At 41.5% G+C, this 17073-nt stretch overlaps 1 protein-coding gene across 1 annotated transcript in view; it reads right to left on the bottom strand.

Moving 5' to 3' along the window:
- Positions 1-17073, bottom strand: part of TNNI3K (TNNI3 interacting kinase) — a 308489-nt gene that overhangs the window by 40462 nt on the left and 250954 nt on the right. The window contains exon 23 of the mRNA XM_028142435.2: positions 15718-15887. Within this exon, the coding sequence (XP_027998236.2) occupies positions 15718-15887 (170 nt within the window). The remainder of the gene's footprint in view (positions 1-15717; positions 15888-17073) is intronic.

Below are 17073 nucleotides of genomic sequence, written 5' to 3'. Positions count from 1 at the left end.
CTCATATCTTCACTTTTATTAATTTCCCATTTTTCATCACTTTCTCTTCTGAACAGAAGTGTGTTTAATGTTCTTCTATTTTTTACTTTTTTTTTTTTCATGGAGAAAATCTGTTTCAAACTAAGGGTGGTTTTAAAAGTCAAGGAACTGAAAGAAAGGAATGACATTTTCCACATGCTCCTAACTTTAAGGTTGAAAGCCTTTGTTCAGTGTGAAATCTCCAAACCTTTCTCCTTTCTAGAGCAGTCAGAATGGCTGGAGGGCCCACACGAGGTTTGTCAACTGATTGCTAGGTGGCGCTAGAGAGCAAAGCAACCAGAAAATAGCCATGATATTGCCTTAGGACTACATCAACTGAAAGGGAGTTCTTACATAGAGCCCTGCAGCAATTCAGCACAGATTATTTATAATTCTGATGATGTTTGGGATACCAGCAGCAGGAAAATCAGAGGGCACTAGCAATCAATTTATAGCCTTCTTTTTATTATTATTTTTTTTGTGTGTATATGTGTGCATACAGGAATTCTTTGCTTATTTCACTGTAGTGCATCTGGGTCTGTGATGAAGAGATTTTATGTAAATGTAAATAGATAACTATGCTTATTTTTTGGATCTCCATGCAAATAGTTTTAACTTCCTGCAAGATCCCTTTCCACTTTCCTTAATTTACCCTCTTTATTAGATGACATTAAGGGACATAATGAGAAGGTGTACCAAGTTCTTTCACACCCTCATCAACATGAATAGCTATTTTCTGTCTCAACCCCATACCCCATGACATTGAGAATTTTTCTGCTTTTGTTCATTAGAAAAAATTATGGGCACCTCAAGAAGATTTGAGCTTAAAAAGAAAGAGATAAAAAGCAACTGGCAGGTATTATGGCACTTAACTTAGATTCTCACTGCTTTCCTTTTGCTTTTATATTTTTTCCAGTGCAGACCCTTAATGAGTTTGATATTTGACCTTCAGCAAGTGAGTGTTGAAAAACATTTTACATCCCAGAGGTGATAACTATCCCAGGAAAAGAGCTGTCTTGTTCCTGGATTAGACAAGCCATGTCTAAGCCCTTCTCATTATATAAACAATGTGAGTAAGGCCTATTGTAAGGCCTATTATATAGTAATAGGAGTATCCTATATAATAAAAGCCTAATATAATAAGTGTCTGGTCGACCAGTCGGCTGTTCAACCAATCACGCATAATATGCTAATGATATGCTAAGGCCGCTCAACTGCTTGCTATGATGGGCACTGACCATCAGGGGCAGACACTCTGATAGGTAGGTTATCTTGCTGCTGGGGTCCAGCAGATCGGGACTGAGCAAGATGGGCCGGACACACCCTGGAGCCCTCCTGTAGTCCCTCCTCGGCTGGCCAACCTCCCACATCCCTCCCCGGCCCTGATTGTGCACTAGTGGGGTCCCTTGGCCTGGCCTGCACCCTCTTGCAATCTGGGACCCCTCAGGGGATGTCAGAGAGTCAGTTTCAGCCTGATCCTGCAAGCCAGGCCGAGGGATCCTATTGGTGCACGAATTCGTGCACCAGGCCTCTAGTATTATTATAATTACTATATAATTACTATTATATAGTAATGTGAGTAAGGCCTATTATATAAACAATGTGAGTAAGGCCTATATAACTTAAGTGAGTTAGTAAGGCAACATGTTCTATTAGCTCAGAAGACATTGTTGAAGTAAGAGTTTGATACTAATGTGATGTGTTGGTACACACTGGGGTCTTTTACAAAGTCTACAGATGTCATATTTTTAATAAGTATTTAATAAGTAAAGAAACAGTTTGAAAAGCCAAAGATGCTATGTTTTTGTTTCCTTAAATTTATAAATATTAAAATTATTCATTTGCAGAATCATCTAAAAGATTCTGGGCTTTCCTTATGTTTATGAGTTAAAAATTGAAGTATTTTTCTTTATTTCCAGGATTAAAGAACTCATGACATCCTCATTATTAGACAGTCTATTTATTGCCCCAAAATATCAGCTAAAAGGTTCTTTTAAAAATACAGTGAATGTAATTGACTACTGTAGTAGAGAATATATTTATGAGCAAATAGAAAAGAGTATAGTTTTACTATGTGCTTCATAAAGAAATCATACTGAAATAGAGTTAGCCTTAAAACTGGTCCCCAAGTGTCTAGAGGGAAAGAGTTTTTCCTTTTATATATTATAACTAGAAGCCCAGTGCATGAAATTCATGCACGGGGGGCTGTGTCCCTCAGCCCAGCCGGCACCCTATCCAATCTGGGACCCCTCGAGGGATGTCCGACTGCCCATTTAGGCTGGATCCCAGTAAGACTGGGCCTAAATGGGTAGTTGGACATCCCTCTCAAAATCCAGGACAGCTGGCTCCCAACTGCTCACCTGCCTGCCTTCCTGATTGCCCCTAATTGCTTCTGCCTGCCAGCTTGATCACCCCCTAAACACTCCCCTGCCAGCCTGATTGATGCCTAACTGCTCCCCTGCCAGCCTGATTGCCCCTAACTGCCCTCCCCTGGAGGCCTGGTCACCCCCAACTGCCCTCCCCTGCAGGCCTGGTAACCCCCAACTGCCCTCCCCTGCAGGCCTGGTCACCCCCAACTGCCCTCCCCTGCAGGCCTGGTCACCCCTAACTGCCCTCCCCTGCAGGCCTGGTCCCCCCAGCTGCCCTCCCCTGCTGGCCATCTTGTGGTGGCCATCTTGTGTCCACATGGGGGCAGCCACCTTGTGTGTTGGAGTGATGGTCAATTTGCATATTACTCTTTTATTAGCTAGGATAGAGACCTGGTGTACAGGTGGGGGGCAGCTGGTTTGCCCTGAGGGGTGTCCCAGATCAGGGTGGGGGTTCCCTTGGGGCATGGGGCGGCCTGGGTGAAGGGCCTGTGGTGGTTTGCAGGCTGGCCACACCCCCCGGTGACCCAAGTGGAGGCTCTGGTATCTGGGATTTATTTATCTTCTATAATTGAAACTTTGTAGCCTTGAGCAGAGGCCAGGGCCGGCCAGGGCAGGGCGGGAAGCTTGGCTTCCTCCATCGCCAGGGACAACCCAAGCCTCCAGCTCTCTCTGTGGCTGCAGCCATCTTGGTTGGGTTAATTTTCATACTCGCTCCTGATTGGCTGTTGGGTGTGGCTTGTGGGCATAGCAGAGGTATGGTCAATTTGCATGTTTCTCTTTTATTAGTGTAGATTGGTTTTTTTCTGTTTTGGAAATATGGCCAGGGAGTCAGGCTAGCTTCCAGAGACATGATTAAAGAAGATAGAGAGGGCAGGGTTAGGCCATGGCATGCTGGTGAATGAGGCAGCTAATGTGGTTTGTTGTGCTCAGGTTAGGTCTATGTCAGTGCCAGCAGCTGATTATAAGTATCTGTTATGGACAGGCATAAGCTGAGGTAAAGTGGCTAGTATCAGAGGTAGTCAGAGTTAGAAGGGAAATATTCCCTGCATAGACTGATAGTGCATTGTGTTCCATTGGATGGGGCCCAGCTATAGAGTGAGGTTCTTCAGCACTCTGGATAGTTCCCAGCTGATTCTCCTCAAAGCCAAAATCAGAAGCTAGAAGTTCCTGCTTCTTATATAGATACTAGAGGCCCGGTGCACGAAATTCGTGCACGGGGGGGTGGGGGAGTGGGGGAGGGATGGGGGGTATCCCTCAGGCCAGCCTGCACCCTCTCCAATCTGGGACCCCTTGAGGGATGTCCGACTGCCCGTTTAGGTAACGGGCAGTCAAACATCCCTCTCACAATCCAGGACTGCTGGCTCCCAACTGCTCGCCTGCCTGCCTTCCTGATTTCCCCTAACCGCTTCTGCCTGCCAGCCTGATTGATGCCTAACTTCTCCCCTGCCAGCCTGTTTGCCCCTAACTTCCCTCCCCTTTAGGCCTGGTCACCCCTAACTGCCCTCCCCTGCAGGCCTGGTGACCCCCCAACTGCTCTCCCCTGCAGTCCTGGGTCCCACCCAACTGCCTTCCCCTTTAGGCCCGGTCACCCCCAACTTCCCTCCTCTGCTGGCCTGGTCACCCCTAACTGCCCTCCCCTGCAGGCTTGATTGCCCCCAACTGCCCTCCCTTGCAGGCTTGGTCCCTCCCAATGGCCCTCCCCTGCTGGCCTGATCATCCACAACTGCCCTCCCCTGTTGGCCATCTTGTGGTGGCCATCTTGTGTCCACATGGGGGCAGGATCTTTGACCACATGGGGGCAGCCATATTGTGTGTTGGAGTGATGGTCAATCTGCATATTACTCTTTTATTGGATAGGATAGAGGCCTGGTGCACAGGTGGGGGCCAGCTGGTTTGCCCTGAAGGGTATCCCAGCTCAGGGTGGGGGTTCCCTTGGGGTGTGGGGCGGCCTGGGTGAAGGGCCTGTGGTGGTTTGCAGGCCAGCCACGCCCCAAGCAGAGTCCCTGGTATCTGGAATTTATTTACCTTCTACAATTGAAACTTTGTAGCCTGGAGCGGAGCCAAGCCTCCTGCTCGCTCCATGGCTGGCAGCCATTTCTTTTGGGGTTTGTGTTCTTTTATAATTGAAACTTTGTAGCCTGGAGCGGAGGCCTAGGCCAGCCAGGGCTGCAGAAGCTTTGCTTTCTCCATTGCCTGGGGAATCCCAAGCCTCCCACTCTTTCCAGCTCAGTGGCTGCTGCCATTTTTGTTTGGATTTGTTTACCTTCTATAATTGAAACTTTGCAGCCTTGAGTGGAGGCTTAGGCCTGCAACGGCAGGCAGAAAGCTTGGCTTCCTTTGTTACTGGGGAAACCCAAGCCTCCCTCCTGCTCTCTGTGGCTGTAGCCATCTTGATTGGGTTTATTTGCATATTTGCTCCTGATTGACTGGTGGGCGTGGCTTGTGGGTGTGGCTTGTGGGTATAGTGGAGTTAGGGTCAATTTGCATATTACTCTTTTATTAGGTAGGATTTCAAACGTGCTGGTTAAGCTCATTCTCCAGAAACAGTATGGTATAATTAAAACACTACCAGGCAGGCCCTGAAGCAACTATTAACTACCATTTCCACTATATGATCTTATACAAATTACTTAAATTATTTGAGTTTTAGGGTTTTTTAACCTGAAAGATGAAAACCCTGAGGCTTACTTAATAAGATTGTTGTGAAAATTGAGTGGCCATAATGTTTGTAAGGATTTATCATGATCAATCATTTCTTTCAAATAGGTATTTAGCACCTATCATGTGCCAAACAGTGTTCTTAGTATTGGAGATACAGCATCAAAAAGGAGAGAAGTTCATGCCTTCCTGATGTTTACAGTTCAGTGTAGATACCAATAAAATGGTTGGCTAAAACGATAATTCCAGATGGGTTTAAGTGCTCTGAAGTTGCTCTCCTAATGAGTCTTGTTGGTCTAAGGCTTGAATTTTATTGGACCACATGGGGAAACATAGCATGGGCCCAAGTAAAGTGGGCAGTCAGATAAGAAATACCAGTAAAAAGCAAAAGTTCTCAAAGCACAACCCCAGGGTGAACCAGGAAAAATTAAATCCACTCTAAACACAGAGATGCAGAGGATAAGTGGTCTACTTCATCCTTGGATCCAGAAAAGGCAAGAAAATTAGAAATAATATATTTATCCTGAGAAGTTTGATCCATAAGCCCACACAGATACAAGTTTTAGAACAAAAACATTACTACACATGTTTTGTAAAAGACTCCAAGTTGAAGTTTTAAAGTGTTTCTGAGGGGCTAGTTTCCCTAGATAATCAGCAAAAGCAAATTATTTATGAAATCATGTACACCAAATTAGCAGGGGGAGGTGGGGTTGCCAGAGATAAAATTTGAAGGAACTTGAGCTCAAAATACAAACAAAAATCTCTAAATACATTATGAAATGAGGAGCAAGAATGAGCAGAAGCAACAAACTAAATAATTAGATTTATAAAGACTGCAGTGGTTAGAAATATCAGATATTCAAATATAGAATATAAAATAAATATATGTGAATAAAAAAGCAATTAAAAGCACGTGGAAATAAGACATTTTCAAAACTGTCCAGTGAAGTTGCAAAAAAATTTAACTTCTACCAAAAATAGAAATTAGAAATAAATTGAAGTCATATTAGATCTAGCTACTGAGAGTATATGTGAACTGGAAGATAGATTTGAAAAATTACCAGGAGCATACAGAAAGCATAGGGTAGGAAATAAATATAAAAGAAAAGACATTGATGAATTTGAAAAATAGAGTAAGAAAATCTAAAATACTTCTAGATTTCCAGAAATAGAGAATAAAGAACATGGGGTAAATAAATATTAGAAGAGGTAGTGGCTGAATATTATTCAGGATGTATGAAAGATGCCAATTCAAGTAAAATATTAATAAGAACAATTCAGAAACATGTGGAATGTATCTTGAAGGTGCAAGTCAGAAGTAATTAAACACCTCAAATACTACATCAAATAAAATATATTTCATGACAGGAGGAAAAATGTGTTTACTTTTTTTAATCCTCCTCACCAGAGGGTATGTTTTTACCTATTTTTTAAAAAAAGAGAGAGAGAGAGAGAGAGAGAGAGAACATCAATGTGAGAGAAAAATATCCATTGATTCATTGGTTGCCTCCTGTACATGCCCCAAACAGGCATAGAACCTGCAACCTAGGTATGTGCCCTGATCATGAATCGAACTCATAACCTTTTTGGTGTATGGGACGATGCTTCAACCAACTGAGCCACCTTGCCAGGGCTCAAATGTTTACTTCTAACAGAGTTATGTTAAATAAATTTTTAAAGATACATTTTAAGAAAATGAAAATTATCTAGGAGGAAGGTGTGAAATGTAAGCATAATTATTAATTACATAGTAAATATGGGTCAGTCTAAATAAACCATAACTGTATAATACAAGTAAATAATATCTGTGATGTGGAATTTTTAAAAATCATGATTAAAGTAAGGACAGAAATATAAAATTCAGGAGGGAATGATGTGCAACTAAAATGTTCTAAGATATCATTTTTGTTTGGGAGTAGAACAAATATACTGAATATAGAATGTGTTAAATAATGTGTTAAAGTTTCTAGGGTACTCATTAAAGAATAGAAAAATGGAGTGCATATTCAAGTAATCCAAAAGAATACAGACAAACAAAAAAAGATAAGATGAGAAGAAAATATAGAGAATAAAATAATATGGTAACAATGAATTCAAATTATTTCAGCAATCACAATGAATATAACAATCAATATGACAAAAGGTGTATAAGAACCTCACAGAGATTATAAAATCTAACTAAAATATGTAAATGAACATCTAAATAAATGTCAAAATATGCTGTGTTCATGAAAAGGGAAATTCAATAAAATAATCTATATAATGATCTATAGTTTTAAAATATCTAATCGAAACCCTTTGTGTGTGTGTGTGGAAAATGCAAGCTGGTTATAAAATTTATATGGAAGATGAAAAAACCAAGAATGGTCAAGAATAATCAGGATGAGACCTATTCTACCAGATAAAGGACTTGCAATTTAAATTGTGCACTATTGGCACAGGGGTAAATAAATATCCCAATGCAACAGAATAGAAAACTGAAAATGGAGCTACCTAAATGTGGACCCTTGATATAGGAAAGAACTACTACTACAGATCAGTTGGGAAAGGAATGCCTATTCTTTTTAAGAAGAAAGGAAAAAAATATTCATAATCATTACTTCATGTTTCTTCTTCATCCTGCTCTCTTTAGATCTGAACTACATCTCCATCATCTGCCTCTTCTTTCTTAATTATCTCAACTCAAAGCAACCTCTCCTTGTATAACCCCACTGAGAATGAATGTCAGTCAATTCTCTTCTCACACATTCTATACTTTTCTTTATTAAAAAGAAATAGGTGGACAATATGCCCTAATGATGAGGAAGTGGGGTGGAAAGAAGCTTTAGTTAGCTGGTGGTTCATTATTTTTGGACAAAAAGAGATTTGAAATTGACAGAACTGTAGGAGTTAAAAACTTGCATAGCCCAACTAATGATTCTCCTAGTTTATTATAAACAAAAAAAATTTAATATTTACTACATACAGTTAAATTATAAAGAAGATATTGTAGGCACCTGAATAAAACAGAAAAGAAGAAAATTTCTGTCCTTAAATTATTTATGAGTTAATGGGAAATTAAAAATAATCCTATCCTACCTAATAAAAGGGTAATATGCAAATAACCATCACTCTGCTACGCCCACGATTGGGCCAGCAGGAGGCTGGGGGGCGGGACTCAGGGTGGCCTATCCGGCTGTTGAAAAGATCAAGATGGCAGCGCCCAGTCCTCTTAATTCCGGGGGTCCCTAGGGAGATCGCCGCCCCGGGGGGGGGCGTGGTCGGGCCTGCCCAGCCGCTTCCGGGGGTCCCCGGGGAGATCGGCACCCTGGGGAGGTGAGGCGGGACCCGCCCAGCTGCTCCTGGGGTCCCTGGGAACATTGCATGCATGGGGTTGCTGAGACCCAGATCAGGCCTCTGGCCACAGATTCATAGCTGCGTGGAGACCTAGGGCAGGGATCTGCCTCATCTGCAGAGAGACAGAGGTTCTGCAGTGCCCCCAAGACATGGGTGGGCCCAGCCAGGGATCAAGGGGCATGGAAGAACTCCTAGCAGAGGGGCAAGGACCCTCACCCCTGAGGCGAGGGTTGAGGGGTGGTGCCACCTCAGTGGAGGGGTGCCGCACTGCAGGGTACTGGACTGACTGATGTGATTCAGAGAAGCTCCCAGTGCTAATGGGCCTTGCTCAGGTGGCCTTCACACTTCAGAGGCAGTGACTCCTGCTCCTGTCTTGACCCAAAAGCAAGCCCGGGGTGCCCTGTCCCATGGCAGAGCATGCCTAGGCAGTGAGTGGGAAGCCTTCCACCTGCTCCGGAGAAGGGGGGGCAGTAAAGAATGGGGGGCAGGGGATGGGGAGAGGAAAGAATGTGGAACATCCGCAATGAAGAGGTGCTTGAGAAAGAGGCTTGGAAGCATGACTGGAAGGTTTGTTCTGTTTGCTGGGCGGCTGCCCCTTAGGAAGCGCAAAGAGCATGGCTCTGAGGGCTTCCTGTGTGCTGAGTCAAGTTCCACAGCCAACTGGAATTGGCCTCAGTTTCCTGGTCTGTAAAATGGATGAAACGTGTCCACTTAGTGCCTTACTGAGCTTTGATGGCCAATTGAGATACTATATAAAGAAAATGAGGGAAGAAGTGAGAAAGGAAAGGAAGGACGAGCAACACAAAAGAAAGACTGAAAGGAACCTGTAAACCCATTGCCACTTAAATAGGGAATATAGTCAATAGTGTTGTAATGATGGTATGATGCCAGGTGGGTACTAGAAATATCGGGGAACACTTTGTAAAGTATATGATTGTCTAACCACTATTCTGTAACTAATATAAAACCTGAAACCAATACAAAATAATGTTGAATGTAAAGAAATGAAAATTGGAGTGAAATTTTTATAAATTTCAAAGTTTAAATAAAAGCTGTAAAGGAAGGAAGGGGAGAATAAAAAGTGTTTTTCATTTTGCCACTTCATTAAAAAGACAGTTGTCTTTATGTGGTGCTTTTATACTTTTCTAAGTCATTATCTCATTTTAATTTCTGGCAACTTAAAGACAAGATAAGTATTCCCTCCACTATTCAAAGAAAGGAAATCTTGGTGTCTGGTCCTAATGATTCAATCGTCAAGCCCTTATTGTAAAGCAGGGTTAGTAAAATTTTCTGTGCAGGGTCATATCTATACTAATAAAAGCTTTGGGGGTGATCAGGCCAGCAGGGGAGGGTATTTGGGGGCAATCAGGCCTGAAGAGGAGCAGTTAGGGGGCAATCAGGCCAGCAAGGGAGCAGTTAGGGGGCAATCAGGCAGGTAGGTGAGCGGTTAGGAGCCAGCAGTCCCGGATTGTGAGAGGGATGTCCAACTGCAGGTTTAGGCCCAATTCCACAGGGATCGGGCCTAAACCTGCAGTTGGACATCCCCGGAGGGGTCCCTTATTAGAGAGGGTGCAAGCTGGGCTGAGGGACACCCTCCCCAGTGCACGGATTTCGTGCACCGGGCCTCTAGTTACAATATAAAACAAAATAATGTAAGTGCATAAAGTGGCACAAAGTGCTGTGGCCCTTGGAAAAGCCTGGGCGGAGATGAGGTAGCCCCAGAAATAGCTCCCTATGATTAAGCTGATTGAGCTAATACTGAAGGCTGATTACTATTTTGGTGAGGTAGAGAGGGGATTAAGATTTAAAATTAGAATAAAGGAATAGGCTGACACTAGGTAAAACATAGGACCTGAATGGAAAATGGTAGAACTTTTAGTTTGCCTATAATGGATGTCACCAGGGATTCTATTGTAATTTTGTGCAGGAAAGTCTTTATTTTATAGAATTGTCCAAAACATTGTAGAAGTTCAACACTCTGTCTTCAGGGCCACTAAGCATCACTAGCACCTTCCTAGTCTTTGGGACTACCAAAAATGCCTCACATGTTTCCCAAATCCTAGAATGCATTTGAGGAGTGACTGTATCCCTCTCTGTCTAGCACCAGTGGAATGTATGATGCTCCGTGGGAGTTAAAATGGAAACGTGTATCATTGACCCTTTTGGCTTCCAGGAAGAGACACCTGCACTTAAGTTTTAGAGGCAATGGAGAATTATTGATGGTTTTAAAGTAGGGTAATTGCATACTTTAGTTCTATAGAAGTAAGAATATGTTGGCAGTAGAGGGGTAAGTGGATTAGGACATGGGGAAGCTGGAAGGGGAGAGGAATTAGAGACTTTACAAAGGAAGCAGACCAGTCATGGTTGGACATATCTGGGGGTTAACTGTGTGTAATTGGATGTGTGTATGTTTGTGTGTGTGTGTGTGTGTGTGTGTGTGTGTGTGTGTGTGTTAGAGGGAGGGAGGTGGGAGAGAGAGAGAGACAGAAAACCAGGACAGAGTTGAAGCCATGAAATCACAAGAAAACTCAAGAAGGGAGAAACAAGGTGGGTGGAGTTTACAGAGATCATGAACATGGTGCTGAAACTTGATTGTGATGAGCTGGCAAGAGAAATAAATTTGAGATGAAGGAGGGTTTGGAAGAAAAGAGAACATTTAAGGAGGCAGAGGGAAGTTTCAGTACAAAATAGCACAGAGGAGAGGCGGTATTAAAAAGAGGAGTATCTGACCTTCGGCGATAAGGAGGAGACACTACTGGTTTTTATTGGATAAATATCTGCTCCACAACAGCAAATGGACCCGATCCTCTCATGACTGTTTTTTTTTTTCTTTTATCATTCCTTCTAGGAACATCAGTTTCATGATGCTATCATCTTACTCATTTGCTGTGTTCCAGAAACACTGTGTGTACATTAAAATTTTATAACTCATATTCAACTTTTGTAAGTTGAATTGAATTTTAAGTGCACTATGCAAGGTTTCTATTTAAAGGAACCCTTTGATGGGCCCTTTTGTAATGTGAGAAATTAATTCCAAATGTATGTGTTTTACAGTTCCCAACTCCGCATCTCTGGTTTTCTTCTCCTGGACAGCTAACTAGGTCATAGCATTCTATTCTCAGAGCCCCAGCCCCACACAAACACTAATTGGTTTTCGCATCTGAAAGGTTGTGCATCACTTTGCCATTTCTAAATTTACATGATATAATCCATCTACAAGATGGGAGATTTCAGACCCTGTGGGAGGAGCAAGTGCCACATGCTTAGTTTTCCAAATATATCTAGAGACACAAAATATCTTAAAAGAGGCAGAACTTCAGGCATGCCTTCCTCAATCTCAGATTTCACCAATTTGTCATTTCAGTAAGAATGACTGAATTCCTTTTTTTTTTTTTTTTAATCCTCACCTGAGGATATTTTTTCCATTGATTTTTAGAGAGAGTCGAAGGGAGAGGGAAAGACAGAGAGAAACACCAATGTGAGAGAGACACATCGATTGGTTGCCTCCTGCATGACTCTGACCAGGGCCAGGAACCTGCAACCGAGGTAAATGCCCTTGACCGGAATCAAACCTGGGACCCTCAGTCCACAGGCTGATGCTCTATCCACTGAGCCAGACTTGCTGGATCAGAATTACTGAATTCCTATTACCTGTGGAGCAAATATCTGATACATTTCCCATCTTGACATTTATTTTATAAAGGAAAATAATCACCACTAAAAACAAATACGCAAACAAACAACCAAAACCCCCATCAAATAAAGAATTATAAAGTTATAGGCTGCAAACTTCATAACCAAAGTTGTAATACATAAATATACCATTTTAAAGATAAGTGTTGAAGGCTCTGAGACCCGAAACTGGGAACATACATTAGTGAGAACTCCAGGCCAAATCTTGTCCTCATTTTTTTAAAGCATGATGCCAGGCTAAAAATTACGCTTTGTGTGATTTTAATGAATAGTTAGAATGCCTCTTAGATCAGAGGTTACTAGTACATTGCAAGGACTTTTGGGAGAGACCACCGGGTAATCAGCCTTCACAATGTTCTCCTTTGGTCCCAGCTGCTGTTTCACCTGGGCTCCCACTTTCCTCTTCCATTTATTCTATCAGTTGCATCCCCTTCCCACAGAGTGACTGGCAGGCTAGCAGTGTAGCATTCTCTCCTCGCGTGCGTCTCATACTCAGATGTATATTGGAATCACCTGGGAAATTTAAAAGATTCTGGTGCCTGGGTGTCACCCCCATGGATTCTGGTTTAATTGGCCGTGGGCATTGGTGCCTGTAAAAGCTCCCCAGGGATTCTAATGTAAAGCCAAAGCTGAGAGCCACTGTCTTCCAGGCTGTTAAACTCCTGACTCTGCTGGAGCTAGTTCATCAGTTCCTGCATCCTCAGGCTCTTTGACTTTAAGAACCTATTGATCTCTTGTCTCACTTGCTCTGTCTTTCATATACACAAGCTGAAAAGGCAGGCGTGGGAGGAGTAGCTGAATTCTTTCTCTGACCCATTTCCAGAAGAAACTGGAAGAAGTCTAGCAGATATAAGTACTGGTAAAATATATCAAGTATCTGCAAAGTGCCACCTTCTGTACCAGAGAAATTCTGAAAGCATAGGAGAGTCCTGGGTGAGAATTCCCACTCTGCCTCCATAACCTTAGGAAAGTTGCTTACCCTTTCTAAGCCTCAACTTCCTCAGCTATAAAAATTGGAATACTTTACTCCCTAGGGCTCACTTAGATGATTATTCAAAGTGTTTGCCGTAAAATAGTACCCAACATGCAGTAGATGCTCAATAGTGATAGCCACTTAAATGAAACAAATAGAGAAAACAGTTAAAGCTTGTTCACTGATTATACCCCAAATTAGTAATAATTATGATTTATGGAGACAATTTATCCAATTCTTTATAAAATTTAACATTTATTACATATTGGCTTTATGCCAATCACACTGCAAGGTGCTAGGGATATAGTTATGCATAAAACAGATATTCTTATCTTGGTGAATCTTACATTTTAGCTACTAGTAAATGCTTTACCTATTCTGTAGTTAATTGCAAGCAGTCTGAAGACTGAGCTTGCTATAGGGAAGGTACAACTAGCAAACTGATCTTCCATGCACACTCACAGCAAATGCTTAGAATATACCAGGTTGTTAGAGAAATTTGAATCAAGTAGACAGACAAACACAGTTCCATAACAGTCATGAAGAAGGGTATAGAATACCTTATGAGACTATCAGAAGCTGCATCTTAAAAAATGTAATGGGTTTTCCCCACCCCATTCAAGCAGTTTTATGAAGAGTGGTAGACCTCTCTGGGTTCTTGAAGGTCAGAGAAGCTGTGTTCCCTCTATCCCAAACTCACCCAATTGGGAGTGTTACTGTGTCTCCCATGCTGTATAGCTGTCTAAGAACTATAAGTTGTTTGACTTGCTTGTATTATAGGAACTTGTATCCTTTGCTTCGGTCTTCTGGTATCTTTCCATCAATCACTGACCCCTGTGACAGCACTGCCTCTCCCAATAACAATCCTAAGAGCTGGTAGGTAACTTTGGCCAAGGTCACTGAGCTGGTAAATGGTATGGTTAAGCCTGAACCTCAGATGTGTCTGATTCTACTGCCCATCCTCTTAACCTCTGCCTCAAGCAGACAGACCTCAACTGACTGTGCTTTGGAAATATCAAAATCTGACTGTTCAAAGGATTAATTTTAAAACCACAAGCAAAGAATAAGAAGATCAGATGGAACTAGAGGATGATATTGTGACTGAAACTAATCTAATCTTGGCCTGTGAGCCCCTTATGAAATTATGTGAGAGACTGGAATCCAATAAAGCCTTGTGTTCAGTTTGCCCGGTTTTCAATCAAACTTGCTGATACTTAATCTCATGACATTCCTAGATTAAAGGCTTCATGATTCAGATTCTCATCTCTTCAAAGCTGCAGCTACAATTCTTTCGTTAGACCAGGAATATAACAACTGTGGCTAAAAAGGCAACAGTAGCTCTTTGTAGATGGTGTCAGGTCCTTGCTAATCTTTCTCCACCTTAATGATAAATATCTGTACTCTGATGACAGTGTGTGTGAGTGCACATGGGTAACAGATCATGTGTAAATGCTCTGGAGTTCATGTGGAAGAACAGATTTCAAGCCAGTCTTTTCTGATTTTCCATGGGTTGTAGTGCACACTTTCTAGGGTATTTGTTGGGCTCACAGTGATCGCCTCTTCTGCTCCCCATCCAGAACAAGGGTCCCTGGCCACCATGTTTATATTCATGAAATATGACCATACCTCCACTTCAACCACATTTGCTTAGACCAGAGGTGGCCATTATATCCAAAAAGGGCCAATCACATTCTCTCTTATGGCAGACTGCATTTGTTCCTAATTTATTTTGCTTTTTGTATATATGCCCTTTGCCACATGCCTTTGCAGTTCTACCCACTAGACTCTAGTTTGACTAGAGGTTGAGTATATTTTCTCTCCCTGTTGATGCTGGACTCAGCTATGTGACTTGTCAATGGAAAGTCATAGGATACAAACTGAACAAAGGCTTTAAATGTGCATGTGAATTTGGGTTTGTCCCCTTGAGTTCCTAGTGTGTGCCCATGAAAAGAACATGCCTCAGGTATGTGCTGGTCCAAAGAGGAGGAGAGATGGAGGAGCAGACCTGAATTCAACCTTCAGCTCACAGTAAAGCCCATCTAAAACCAGCCCACAGACACAAAGCAAGAAATAAATGCTATGGTTATATATCCTTGAGTTTTGGCTGAATAATATTCTATTGTATGGATACCACATTTTGTTTATCTGTTCATCTGGTGATGGATGGATGTGTTGTTTCCATCTTTTGGCTATTGTGTCTAGTGCTGCTATAAACATTTGAATACAAGTATTTGTCCTCAATTCTAATGGGTATATACCTAGGAGTGGAATTGCTGGGCCATGAGGTTAATTCTAGAATGTTGACCTTTCGGTGCTCAGATCTGCAAAACTGTTTCTTATTTCCTGCATAAAGAATTCTTCATTGGATTCTGTAAGATAACCCCAGAATATTTTTAATAACTTTCCTTTGTTGCTGTAGCTAGACAATTCTTGCTTAAGCTAGAGTTAATTGCTGTTACTTGAAACTTAGAGAACCTAAACTAATAGATAATAATTTTTTATTTATTTTTGGCCATAATATTATTAAAGAAATGGGCTCAAAAATTCCTCTTTCAAAGTTTGCCACAAGGGTGGTGAATCCCCCCTGATACTAATTAAATTGGGTGACTATCCTGATGAGATTCCGGAATCCGACTTGCCTCTCAGACTGTTGCTTAGATTACCCCTTACCTTTGGGACCAGGCGGCATAAGACCTTGCATTTAGAGCATATTCCAATTCAAAACGACTCCTTAAGGCTGCCACATGGCTCCGGCCAGGTCCTCCTTTGCTCACCAGGCAATCAGAAGAAGAGGAAGGTGAGAGAGACCCACTGCTGTTACTCGATGCAGGAGACATCAGCTGAGTGAAGGAGGAGCAGTTTCAATTATTTAATAAATCCAACAGGCTTAAAGGCATAGGATAGAATATGGCTTTATTTTAACCTTCTATTCTAGGATTTCTCATATTTTAATTTCTATTCCTCTCAGCTTGCTTCTGGCTTTTCCTTTCGGCCTCTGATGGCAACATCTGGCTAGCTTACTTTACTTTTGTGACCTAGTTCTATATTGAGAGCTGGCCCATTAAATGTATGCTCATTTTTCAGAAAACAGAGTAGGCTCAAAACAGATTCATGAAATAGATATTTAAAAGGTTATTATTTAATGGTTAAAAGATTTTCTACATTTTTTTTCAATGGTGATAAGATTCATGGCAGAGTCCTTTAAATTGTAGCTTAAAATGATTACTTTTACATAAAATTATTCCCTTTGCATAAAATGGATTTACACTTTTCCAAGAATGTGTCCATTTTATAAAATGAAGAATACTGTCTGATAAGTATGAGGACCAAATAGAGTTGTGAAAGACTTTTTAAAAATAGTTACAAATAGTTAAGCATAACTAGAAAATAGAAAAGTATGAGGAAAGAAAATGAGAAAGATAAGAGGAAAAATAGGAGAGTAGTTTTCTTGAGTTTTTTACAACCTTGCTGTTTTTTCATTCTACCTAACCCAGCTGAGAACATTGGTGCTATTGTCATTATAATTTCACAAGACATGTAGATGGTAGACTTTGGTTTTAAAAAATAACATATATAAATTCTAGGCTCTTCATAGTAGCCAAGACATTTCTAAGTAAAGCTCTGAGAATCATGTGATGTCGGTGTTGAAACAAACCTTCAAACTCTTCAATGATCAAATTTCTTCTGTGTATCATTTTGAAGTCAGCTTGGTAGGCTGACGGAAACCTCCAGTGATGAGGAACTCACTGCTTCCAGATTTCTTTATCTTAGGACAGCTCTAACCATTAGAAAGCTCTTTCTCAAAATAAACCAAATCTACTTTTGCACTTCATATCCATATGTTGGCCCAAAGAAAACAAGGCCAATCCCTTTGCCATATGATAGTTCTTCAGATACTTAAAGACAGCTGTTGGGCTCATCCTAATTTTTTCTTCTCTGGGACAAGCATCCCTGCTTCCTTTAATTGGTTCTCAAATACATGATTTTCAATCTGTTCACCACTTTGATCTCTCTTTTCTAAAGTTT

Source organism: Eptesicus fuscus, chromosome 9 (genome assembly GCF_027574615.1).
Source record: "Eptesicus fuscus isolate TK198812 chromosome 9, DD_ASM_mEF_20220401, whole genome shotgun sequence".
Taxonomy (NCBI): Eukaryota; Metazoa; Chordata; class Mammalia; order Chiroptera; family Vespertilionidae; genus Eptesicus; species Eptesicus fuscus.
The sequence above is the reverse complement of the archived record's forward strand: the minus strand, read 5'-3'. Positions and strand labels throughout refer to the sequence as shown.